This window comes from Hemibagrus wyckioides, linkage group LG09 (assembly GCF_019097595.1).
Source record: "Hemibagrus wyckioides isolate EC202008001 linkage group LG09, SWU_Hwy_1.0, whole genome shotgun sequence".
Taxonomy (NCBI): Eukaryota; Metazoa; Chordata; class Actinopteri; order Siluriformes; family Bagridae; genus Hemibagrus; species Hemibagrus wyckioides.
Window position 1 is genome coordinate 11800636 of NC_080718.1, and position 13047 is coordinate 11813682.

The following is a 13047-nucleotide window of genomic DNA, read 5'->3' on the forward strand; positions in this document are numbered from 1 at the left end:
TAAAAAATCACTATAGGGCCATCCTGATTTCAATTTTAGGAAATAGTCTTTTCCAGCAATAGCTTAATCTCATGCCCTGGCCATGACAGAACACCGTTTGGGTTCAATGTGCTTTACCTGTGCCAGTAGTAGCCTTAATTTTTTACTAAGTACAGCTGATGATATTACTCACTGCTTTTATTTTCCATAAGGCAACAAATTAGTGTTTGTCTTATACCAGGTTCTGCCATTTGCTCAATTTTTGTAATTATGGCATCCATTAGTATGAGCACTAAAATACTCCAATATCTCAGATAATGCACTCCAACAGCGCATGTTTTAAGCCGAAGAGTACAGCTCTGTTCTTAAACGGCCTGAATAAATTCTGCATTATGAAGTGCAGAAGCCTGCTTCTTATGTTCTTGTGCATTATCAAGTTAACAAATAAATTTTGTAGTCATGTGAATTTAGTGGGTTTTTGTTCCAGCAAGGTTGCAAGATGCAGGATTTGTCATTTCTGTATGTATTTTACAACATTTTACATGTATTTTACAAACAATTTTTTCATTATTATAATTTTTTTTCTAAAATATTGTTAATCGTTTTAATATTCTACTGTACTACTATGTTTTACAAAATAACCAACAAAAACCTTTATTTTGTGTGAAACAATTAGAGAGAAAGTAACCACTGTAGCACAAAGGAACATACAACTAAGATTTTTGAGGACTACAGCTATCAAAAATTATTAGGAAGTGCTTTAAATGACTTCAGCACATCTGTGGCTGCAAATATCAGTAGTTTCTCACACTGCTCTGGTGTGATCTTGGTCCGCTCTTCCTCCAGTCTCTTCCACAGTTCGGTAACTGTAGTGGATTTCTTATAAATAACTTTGCTGCCAAGGATTTACCCGTTTTGCAAGGTATTGTCTTGTGGGAAAAAATGAGAGCTGATGGAGAGAGGAACCACATGTTGCTGAAGTAGTTTCTGATAAACATTTGAATTCACTCCACCATGTAGCTGCAAAAGACGCCCATCTCCTGCTGCAGAAAACATCCCCCAAACCATTACACTTCCTCCTCCAACTTTTACTGACTTCTTTACACACTTTGCGATCAGTCTTTCCCCAGTTTGATGCTTAACATAACGTTTCCTATTGTACCCAAATAAATTAAACTCTCCCCATTAAAGCTAGCTTTGGACCAATTCTCCTCTGTTCACACAACATGCTGAAAGTGTCATGGTAATTCCACAGAAATGTTGTTTTGAAAGAGTTTGCCACATGACCCACTAATTAAGTTTTTTTTATTAAGGAAAATCTTTCCAGAGACAAATCCCTGCTTTGTAGCACTTTACCTCCCAATACACACTGATTATAAAGCTTATAAGAAATACAGGAAAACGATTCTGCAAGCATCTTTTGATGTGTCATAACCAGACAATTAATATAACCGTTCATTCACACTAACTATTAATTCATTTTATTGGATTTTTTTCCTTAAACCTAATGTGCAAAGAAATGTAATTATTGGACACTGAATGCAATGCTAAAATTAGCTTTTAATACTGGTGTTTATAAATGTCTTTACACGTTATTTGCAAATTAATCAAAATGGTCACTGAGTGCAAGATTAAAACTATATTATGACAATATAACAGTTAGTTATGCTTTAAAAATGGAAAAACATCACCTTGGAATATATCACTTGTTATAATCTATTGCAGCACCACCAGTGTGTGTCATTTGACAAAATGTGAAATATCTCCATGCACATTCTTTTTGTCAGATATTGATAAAAATATTAAGGTGACAAAAGATTTGCAATTTATGCACAATATGTCTGTCTCTTCATCTTAACAGCTGAATTGTAATCGATAAGAAGTCTGTTGGACTCCTGTTGCTGCTGACTGGGATTGATTTCAGGTTGTTCAATAGTTGCACTGGGGATCTGCTCATCATCACTCACTGGAAATGACTCATTGTCATGCTGCTCTGAAAGTGAATGAAAGTCTAGATTTCTGCTGATATTTAATAGTTTCCTATATGCAGGACATGCTGGTTCCAAACCTCTGTGAAGTTTTGCTATGAGCAAGAATACTATGTGAAGTGAAAATGTGAAGTGTCTCATTTTATAGGGATGAATCTTGGAAAAGGTGTAGAACATGATGTATAAGAATGTCAACACATGCAGAAACAGATCCCTCCCAAGGCAATTTAATAACTGATGGCGAATGGACCCTACCCTACTCTGTAATGTATAAATAAAGTTCTCACCAGCATGCTTGAATCTCACTCTAGCAGATATAGGCATGTTTTAGGAAAACATGTCAGCATTGTGGTAGCAGGTAGCTGCTGTAATTCTGCTGCTGTAAATAAAAATTATCCTTCACTGCCACCATGACTCTCGAAAGTCACCCTCGAAAGGGACCCTCTCGAAAGGGAATACTATAAGGATAGAGAATTAACAGTGAACAATAGCCATTAACACTACATTACCAAATTAGAAAATTAAAATACCATTCCAACATCATGTGTTTCAAGTTTTTCAAACATAAAGCAAACCTAAACGAGAATGTATTATCATGATCCACATCGACTGTTTTTATGCATTAAATTTAATAGTTAGAAATATATCTTATGATTCACTAATAATAATGCAGATAACACATATCCATTGATCAAACATAAAGATTTATATTATATCCAAAATAAGCCTACGTCTGCCTGATGTCTTTTAACCACAGATCTAATATATATCATATACTGTTTGGTAAGGCTTAATAGAATCTTCTAAACACTGTACTATTCCAAACCCTTGCAGTAGCTGTAGGGTTTGTCCAAATCAACATCTCACACAGAACTATTCGTATTTATGCACATATCAAAGCTCTTATAATTTGGTAGTATAAATATAAGTATGTTTTTCACACTACTGCAGGACCTTTACTGTACATGCATCCGTCTGATAAATCTACTAATACTTTAATCTACAAACCATGTTTAATTGGATGCTGTACATATTAATCTGCTAAACCTTTGAACAATTTAAAAGCTGTCTAATGTGTAAAAATCCTTATTCCCAAAGGTTCAGGCCAAATGTAGCTCTCTATCAATCCAAGGAGGAATGGGACAAGCATTTTTAAATTCAACACTGATGAAAACAGGCTTATTAGTGCAGCATAGAAAAACCTTGTATTGAGTCAAGTTCCTTGGATCCAGTCAACAAGTTCTTTACTGGTCATTTCAGGCCACCTTGAAAGAGATTATGCTGTGGTCTACCTCACCCACCTGAAACAACAGCATAATCTCTTTAGAGACTGAAAATCATTTCACATATTAAACATCAATTTGCAACGTCCCGCTGTGAGGTCAACCCGATAGACTTGCTAACCTCTGGGAGGAATAGCAAAAACACAGCTCCAACAAACAAATTAGCACCAGAATCACTGTTTATTTCAGTATAAACATATTTAATGTGATTCAGGATGGACTGTTCCTTTGATACTTGTCCAGAATGTCATGCATATCCTTTAGGCCGCATGTTTAAGGCATCCTTTAACAATGTTGAGGCAATCAGAAAGTGAAGACATCACTCCTAAAGCTCAGAAAACATCAGAAGATGAAATTTCTGTTCTCGGTAAAGGTTTCCAACCCTATACTGCGCACATTTGTAATGACCTGTGAGCGGGCGGCTTTAGGACCAAGTGTGATGGGGAAACTCTGTGAGAGACACACAGAGATAAACAGGGTCGAGGAGCAGTCTGTCAGTCAGTTAGTCGCGCGCGCGCTGCCGCAGCATCACTATTATAATGAATGAGAGCAAAGTGCTGTAAGAAAAAAGCAGCTCTGAAAGTGGATGCAGATTCATCGGTTTTAATCGGGAACCAAAAAAAGAGGCTAAAGATTAGCACTTTATCTCCAGGATTGTTTACGAAGCAGACATGGAATATCCAGCTGGACAAACTTCACTGACATTAATGTTGCTTATTTTAACAGGTAAGTGGTTTAGTGATTTTCAGCGCCTTAAGAAAAAGAAATCTCAACTTTCATGGACTTTTGTGGCAAGTAATATTCTATATCCTCTATGATAAATTTCATAAGAATGAGACACAAAATCTGATCTTTTCTGCAGAGCATGTAAACCTGCCTGTTACAACCTGCCTTTTCAATTATTTTAGGTGAATGCATCCATCATCCACATGATAATATATTTTTTACTTCTAAAGACTACTTGTGCACAAACCTAATCTGGCCGTTTATTATTCATAATTCAAGAAAATCCCCGGACAGAGCAGTGAGCTCAACGGGATGCTGTTTTTCTCTTTCTTGTTTTCTTTTTATTACGAATGTGACTGAAGAATAATGATTATAAAAGAGTATGAGTACTATGGTGGAGGATATCTTCATTTATTCTGGTGCGGAATTAAAATCCTGCACCTAATTTATTGTTTCTAATTTAGTATTACAAACGATACGGCAGTATTCATTATTGAAATAAACACACACACACACACAATGACCATAAGTAATTGTAAAACTGGCTGCTCAGCAGTTCCATGACCAGCTCTGTGTTATTCCTTCATTATTTTACTTGCAAGAAAGCAGATAAAAGGTCTTGAGGGTCTGTGTTGATTTCCTGTATAGCGTTTGCATTTGAAATCTGTTGCTAAAGAACTTCCATCATTTGATCATTGGAAGAAAAATCAAAACCAATCCAGGAGAGAGATGGCAGAATTATTAGGTGTGGTCAAATCAGCTATTTGTAACATACAGAAGGTTTAGCACAGGATATAAAGCAGTGGTAGTCCTCAAAAACAGGGAGATGAAATTACATTATAAAAAAAACAAAACAAAAACAAAAACATACAGTTCTGAACCTGGTAAGATAAGACAAATATCAACTTATATCAGAATGATAGAAAGATATAAGTATTGAGAAGGGAAGGAGCTGCTCATGATACTAAAGATAACTTCTCAGCGTATGGCATGGGCATGCATGCTTGCAGAGGATTTGCAACCAAAGTATTTTATTTTATTTTAATTTATGATTATTTCAGTTTGTTTACTTTTGGGCTTTTAAGTAAATACGGTAAGTAAATAACTTAAGCTCTAAATACCCTTAAGTTAGAGCTGAAAGCTGAAAGTCTGAACTTTGAGCTCAAGTGTAATTTAACTTTTATTTAAACTCCGATATACTGTCAGACAGCTAAAATAGCAAGAACTTTATCAGTGTGACATACCCAGCACAATAATTGCTCAAAACAGTAAGACACAAGTGCCAGTTTGAGCATTGTTTGTTACCTGCTTAATTCTTCTTTATAAATATTGTACCAGAATGAACCAAAACACTTCTTTTGAAATTGTTCAGAGCCTGTAGTATAGTGAGCAGAGACATTTGCTGAAAGCTTAATGTCCAAAAAAGGTTTAAAACATTATTTCTGTTTGTTTAAACATTGGTAATTTGCTGTCCGTGGATGAGTCTCAGGCAGCTCCCTAGTGCAGTATTCAGGGAACTGATCAAGGATCAAGGAACTGACCTGCTATTTTGAGGATTGTCTCAAATGCAAAATCCTTCCAGTGCCCTGGAATGTTCACAGCCTCAAAAATCTCACAATGCACCACAATGACCAGCAATTATCAAAGCTGGCTATGTTCCCTTTTTGGAAATGACATCTTATTTTCTTAAGCCTCTCAGCTCGAACAAAATGGTGGACAAATTTTCAGACAACTTCATCTAGAAATGTAAGTAGGTTGTTATTGTTTCTAAAGCTCGCAGACGATTACCTACGTTAATCATTTTTATAATGTACTTTATATAAAATTCATGCAAGAAAGATAGCTGTCCTGTCTGTTGTTGATAAATGCCAGTTTTACAGTGCGAGTATGTAGTTATGCAGCCGTGAATGGAGTCCCACTGTGTAGTGAGTCAGGGTCCTTACCAGTGCATTGTACTGATTGACTAGCAAGTGAGCTAGAGAGCAGATTGGGACATACCCCTCAGGTACAAGTTATGATAGCATAAACAGGAGATGAACTGGGTGAAGGGGGTTGGGACAATCTGACTAACTTTTAAGTCAAAGTCAACAGATTAAAAGGATCCTATAGATTACACTGACTAAATTATTCTAACACAAATATTTACCCAATCATGTCAGAAAGTCACACCTACAACTATACTGTAACTCTAAGTTGCTGTCATTTTTGTATGTCCCAATGGCTTTTATCATTAAGTGCATGTGCATAATAAAACCACAACTACAAACCCATCAATAAGAGTCCTGTTTTGTGGTATACTTCATAGTTCTTTGTTTATGTTTGATATGTGCTTTTAGTGCGATTGAATAAGCCGAGGTCAGGGGGCAGGAGATAAATGAAACTTGAGTTAATGTTACTGACTGCTATGAGACATTCTTGAGATCTTGAAATGATGAGATGGTTGATGTTATAGAAAGAATAGACCAGAGTATTAAGAAGAGCTGTCAGACTGTTTGCAAACAGCACAAAGGACATGAATGGCTTTGCTGTTGTATGCCATTGTATGCTCATCCATGCAACTGTCAGATTTAGCTTTCAAGGTAGTGTTCCAAGGCTGATTTAGATATGCTTTTATTGTGCATCTGCCCCACATTCCTTTTGAGCCACTAACATGGCTTGACTTGACCCACCATCTGTCAAGTTACAAAAAGATATGCATCAAGACTCATCTCTGTACTGGTAACCAGGTGGTGGAATGGACTTGCCCTGGCAGTCTGAAATGCTGAGTCACATGCTGTCTTCATTTAAAGACTGAAGACCAACCTCTTCACTATGCACTTAACTCTACAAACCAAAAAAAAATAGTAGAAGAAGAAACATCCCAATGTCCTCCTCCCCCTCCTTTACCTTCACCTCCTCTCTAAACAAGTTTTAGATTGATAGTATTCTTAGTCCCTGTTCCTAAATTTGAAATTGCTATTAGTTAGACATATTCAGATCTCCTTATTCTAAAACACAGTGAATAATGTATCTGAACTTCCACTTTCCCCCACCTTTTCCCCTTGCACTCTTATGATCAAACTGTTTTTTCTATGCTTTCAGGGATGCAATCCAATATGAAACCTTCTAAAATATCTTTAAAAAATATGTTATTATTAATCATGATAAAGATGAAAACCACAGCTATACTCAACAATCATCATCAAATCAGCTACAGTTTGGGCTCCATAAATGATAACAACCGAAAACACCCTGCTGAAGATAAAAGTGTTTGCTCAGATTTCATGGAAATTATGGAGATTTGTAACGCTGCACAAGGCTTTTAACACTTTGGTATACTTTCATATTCTGATGAAGCCGAATTTACTGAAGGTCATGGTTGGTCTTAAGATATCAAATCCAAAATCCATATCAAATCTCCAGTAAATCCTCTAATAGCACCAAACCCCAAAAGTACCTGAATGTAGTACTAATGTCAGGTCATAGATAATAGCTTAGATATACAAAGCAGAATGTATTTTTTTTTCCACCATGTGTTCAAGGTTTGTTTTATTCCCAAGTTGCTCATTGTGGCATTAATGCAAGAAGATCTGTGTAATTTGTGCTTTGAATGCTGTATTAGTAAGTCCTTGCTTTCTGTTGTTAGTGTATTTTGTGTAAGATGTAATACTGAAAAAAACAGTTCAGTATACTTCTAAATAATATATATGATTAAGCGTTGAAAGCATCACTGAATGCATCTTTTATACAGTATGTTCAAAACCCAATTCTGACAAGTAATCCTTTACTTTGACATTTTTCTCCTAAAAGGAAATTACATATGTTAATAGATATAACACAAATACAGTATATAACTCAGTAATTATGTATAGCAACATATGTAGCTACAAATTTCATATTTTTGTGAAAAGTGCAATATATCCTTTGTTGTGTCCATCATTCTACAAGCTAATAAAATGACTTCCTAAATGTAGCAGGCAACGAGAACTTGGGCTGGGGTCAGCTCTGCTTTAATCTCTTGATCTTGTGCAGCTGAGTCCTGCACCAGCTACATCAAAGATGGTCGTTTTTTAAAGCCACAGGAGAGGATAGAATTGAGTCCAGCTTTAGCTGGTGGAAAGTACATGCATTAACTCTGTGGCACTTGCCTCAGCAAGAAAAGGCTTTGCTTTGAAATTTCTTGATATAGGCATTAAAATGTAAATCACAACATGTGCAGATATAATTCTGTTGAACTGGTTGTTTGAATGAAACACACACATACACACGATCCCTTCTACAGTCACCTTTGCTGTATTCCATACTAGTTTTGACACTTTTTGTGCAAATCTGGCTTGGTTATTCAGAGGGTAAGACCTCTGTCATCTCCCTTTGTGTTTAGTGCTACAGTACAGTAGTCAAACTACTCTTATGTTAAATGAAACCAAAAATAACCTTTTATTTAACAAGTATGCATTAGCAGCCCCTGTGCAACAAAAGGGCATTAATAAATTATTTGTGACAGGTGAATGGATGTCTTTGATGACACAGAGACCAGGTTATGGTGGAAAAATACATTAGTTTTTATTTCAGTGCTTCATATAGCATTTTAAAAGCATTGGAATTTTATGTAGTGTTTTCGTTGTTGTATTTCCCTCTCATCATTTTCAATGGTTTCAGTGTTTCCGGGTTGTACCCAAAGTGCATGAGCTGTTTATAGAGCTTCTGAATATACTGTGTGAAATAATTATGACATGCTTACGTAGATTGTAAAATTAATAAATGATGTCCTTGGGCTTTCTGTGTTTCTGCATCATGATAAAAACAAACTGAAAGCGGATGCAGTGAGGGATCAGATGGGCTTTTAGCATCATTTATAAGGCTAGATTAGATCTAACAAGTAATTGCAGATTTGTGCTTTTAGCTTCAGGGTTATTTTTACAGTAACTGTAAAAACTTGTTGAAGTCACCTCATTTTGCCCAAGACTGAAGGATGATTGTTAGTAGCAGGAAGGGTTAAAGAGTTGCATCGGTGTTGCTCAGCATAGTTGATATTATGCTTGAAAATAACTCGATAACTTGATTATCAACATCAACATAACATTTGGCTGCGTTGTTGAGTGAGATATTGCATATGTATATACACAGATCAGGCATAACATTATGACCATTATTACAGGTGAAGTGAATAACACTGATTATCTCCTCATCATGGTACCTGTTAGTGGGTGGGATATATTAGGCAGCAAGTGAACATTTTATCCTCAAAGTTGATGTTTTAGAAGCAGGAAAAATGGGCAAGCGTAAGGATTTGAGCGAGTTTGACAAGGGCCAAATTGTAATGGCTAGACGACTGGATCAGGGCATCTCCAAAACCCCAGCTCTTGTGGGGTGTTCCTGGTCTGCAGTGGTCAGTATCTATCAAAAGTGGTCCAAGGAAGAATCCATGGTAAACCAGTGACAGGGTCATGGGCAGCCAAGGCTCATTGATGCACGCGGGGAGCGAAAGCTGGCCCGTGTGTTCCAATTCAACAGACGAGCTACTGTTGCTCAAATTGCTGAAGAAGTTAATGCTGGTTCTGATAGAAAGGTGTCAGAATACACAGTGAGCAGCAAAAGGAGGACCAACACAATATTAGGCAGCTGGTCATAATGTTATGCCTGATAAGTGTATATCATAACATTGAGTTCCATTTTTTTGTATAATGCTTTTAACGATGGACATTGTCGTGAAGCAGCTTTACAGGAATATATAAAAATTCAGCATAAAAATGATAAAGCTTAAATTTAAATGTATCCTTAATGAGCAACCCAGAGGCAACGGTTGGGAGAAAAAACTCCCTGAGACATTATGAGGAAGAAACCTTGAGAGGAACCAGACTCAGAAGGGGATCCATCCTCATCTGGACAGACTAGACAGCTATTATAAATATGATGACGCCATGTTAAATAATATTCCTCTGTAACAAGTTATGAGACAAGATCTCCTAAGGCTAAACTTACACACACTACAGATTAGGTTTGTGCATTGATTTTCAGTTTTATACAGTGGGTACTGCAGCTGAAACATATTTAGACCCACATATTTGTTTTATTAAAAAAAAGTTTTTTCATTGAAAATTCAACGTCAATGGTTTTCATTGCAATTTTACACCTGGGGCTAGAAATTATTGTTCTGCATGGTAAGCAATAAAAGAGAGAAGCATGACTTGCTACTTCTTAAGTTAAACAGTCTCATCTGAAAATATTGGAGCATTTAGACCAATTCATTGCTGCTGGTATAAACTGTAAACTTTCGGGTTTGAGATCAAAAGATATATGAGATGATAGATCAGAATTTCAGCTTTAATTTCCTGATATTTACATCTAGGTCTTTTAAACAACACAGAACATGGTACCTTTGGTGGCAGACAAGCCAATTTTTATATCAAAATAAAACTGCAAAACTACAGTGGTAAAGTAAATTAAAGTAAACAACACTTCATGTTTGATTAAATATCCCTTGTTTACAGCAAATGCAAAGTGAAATGGTGCTCAATTGGGTTAAGGGTTGCTCTTTAACCTTGCAAGTCGAAAACTTTCCACTTTTCCCTGAAGGTGCCCTTCGTTATGGTGCCAGTGTGTTTTGGGTCATTCTCATGCTGTGTGGTGAAGTTCTTCACAATTAGATTGGAAACATTTCTCTGTACATTGCCAGACAGAATGAATCTGTAGACTTCTGAATCTGAATGAATTCTGCTACAGTGAAGAGTTACATCACCAATAAATAGTAAGGTTGTTCCAGTAGAAGCACTATAAGTCCATGCCATGACACTACCTGCAAAATGCTTAACCGATGAGCTTGTTTGTCTTGGATGATGCGCAGATGCTTTCTTTCTCCACCCTTTGAATTTTCCATCACTTAGGTAGAGACTCATCTTGGTTCCAGATATTTTCTCATAATCCTTTTTACTTCTTTGCAAATTCTTGCCTTCTGATTATTACTGATGATAGGTGGGTTTGCATCTTGTCGTATGCTTCTATATTTCTGCCCTTAAAGTCTATTTCAAACACTATTGTGGTATCTTGGTTTTTGGTGATATCACTGTCTGTTGTCACATCACCTGCTATTGTCCTTCTTTTCCAGGATGATGTCTGGTTGTTAGTACACCAGTGTTTTTTTTCGTCTGCAGAAAGTCCCAAATTGTTGTAATGGCTATGCCCAAAGCTTACACAAAGGCTTTGATTGATTTTCCCTCTTTTTTCAGCTTCAGAATGGCTTGATTTTCTCCCATAGACAGCTCTCAGGTCTTCATGTTGGTTTATCCTTTTTAACAACGAATGCAGACCTAAAAGTTGAAACCCAGGGCTCAAACCCAAAGTAGACATTGAGAGTTAGAAGCATTAGAACAAAGAATAAATCCATGTAGACAAATGGAGAACATGCAAAACTCACACACAGACAATAACCCGAGTTTATGATCAAACCAGGGAACCTGGTGCTGGTCTAGTTAGGATGCTTATGATAGCTTCAGATTCTTGTGAACCCTGTACTTTTCTGATCTTTAATATGGAGAACTGATGCGCTTGACCTGCATCTGCATAATTTTATGCACTTTCCTTTAGCCACATGATTGGCAGATTGGATAACTACATGGATGTGCAGGTGTACTTCCTAATGAAGTAAAAAGTGATTGCGTGTAATATTAATGTCAGTTATGTATCATTTGACAGCTTTGAGCTTTATGGATTCTCTTTTATGTGTGGAGGATGACTAAAAAATTTTAAAATATTCTCAAACTCATGCAATTATTTCCAAATGACTTTGTGATAGATTCTATCAGTAATATATTAGATTAAATCTTTGTCCTTATATACAAAGTCAATTAATTTAAATAAAGTATACCATGAAGATTCAAGTTGCTTAAAATAAAGCTATTTGTCAGGATTTTGCTATAGGAACCATTAAGATGTGAATGGTAGCATGTGTTGGTTTATGCTTGTGGAATCGGGAGGAAATATGCATGGGTTGGCTTGTAGTCATCTACAAAGCCACACTTGCATCTCTGTGGCCCATGTGTGTAGAAGAGGGCAGATAAGAGGGAAGTGCTTTTCTCTGAGTGATGCAATACATGCAGCAGAGTTTGCAAAATAAATTGTGGTTGGCTGCCTTCGTGTGTTTTTGAGGAAACACGTACTAGCCTTGATTCTCCCCAGGGGGTAGCTGTCGTATGATACAGGAGAACTGACCGGTGGTTGGAAATGTAGCATAAAATCAAATCAGGGAGAAACATAGAGGGGGGATTCTGAGACACAATCTTTATGATGGACAGAACTATGCATTTCTGCTAGGACACAATTATAGGGAGGCTTTTCACTGATGACAGTAGAACAAAAGAAAAACACTTAGCCTGTAAATCAGTGGTTTGACATTATTTGTGTTGTTCAGGCTGGGAAATGGTGGAGAAAACTCCTTCTATGTAATTAGTCCACAGAAGAGCAGGAAAAGTACATTTAATTTCCTGTCAGTTGTGTGTGAGAAGTTTCTGTATACGCTCTGGCTTTGTCTACATGGGTTTCCTCCAGATACTTCAGTTTTCTCCCAAACTCCCAAAAACATGCCAGTAGGTACATTGGCTAAGCTAGATTGCAACTAGATTATACAACCTGTATGAGATACCTCACTATTACAAGGCATCAAACACATCCCACTTGCAGACTTATTCACACAGACAACCCCAGGATAACACAGACCGTCTAGTCCCCAGGATAACACAACCCTGACAAGAATAAAGCAGTTATTAAGATGAATGAATAAATAATATTTATTCTGTGCAAAGGTATGTATATTCAGTTTTGTGAAAGCAATGGTAACCTTGAATTACTCTGCCTTCTGTGTGTGTGTGTGTGTGTGTGTGTGTGCATAATTGTGTTCATTTTGCTGTGCTCTTTTCCTGTGTTCATAATAATTATCTTCCGAGTACTCCACACTTTAGTGCTTTCCCTGATGTAACCCATTCACTTTGACTCAGGAATAGCCTGTAAATTGTTTTTGCTGTATTTTTGTTATCCATTTAGAAGCAACATGCCACCTTCTGTTTTGCGACATTACAATCAAACTACATTTATTATTT

At 36.6% G+C, this 13047-nt stretch overlaps 1 protein-coding gene across 1 annotated transcript in view; it reads left to right on the forward strand.

The window, feature by feature from the left end:
• The first annotated feature begins 3668 nt into the window (after positions 1 to 3668).
• Positions 3669 to 13047, forward strand: part of ltk (leukocyte receptor tyrosine kinase) — a 63688-nt gene continuing 54309 nt past the window's right edge. The window contains exon 1 of the mRNA XM_058399414.1: positions 3669 to 3976. Coding sequence (XP_058255397.1) covers positions 3922 to 3976 — 55 coding nt within the window. The 5' untranslated portion in view covers positions 3669 to 3921. The remainder of the gene's footprint in view (positions 3977 to 13047) is intronic.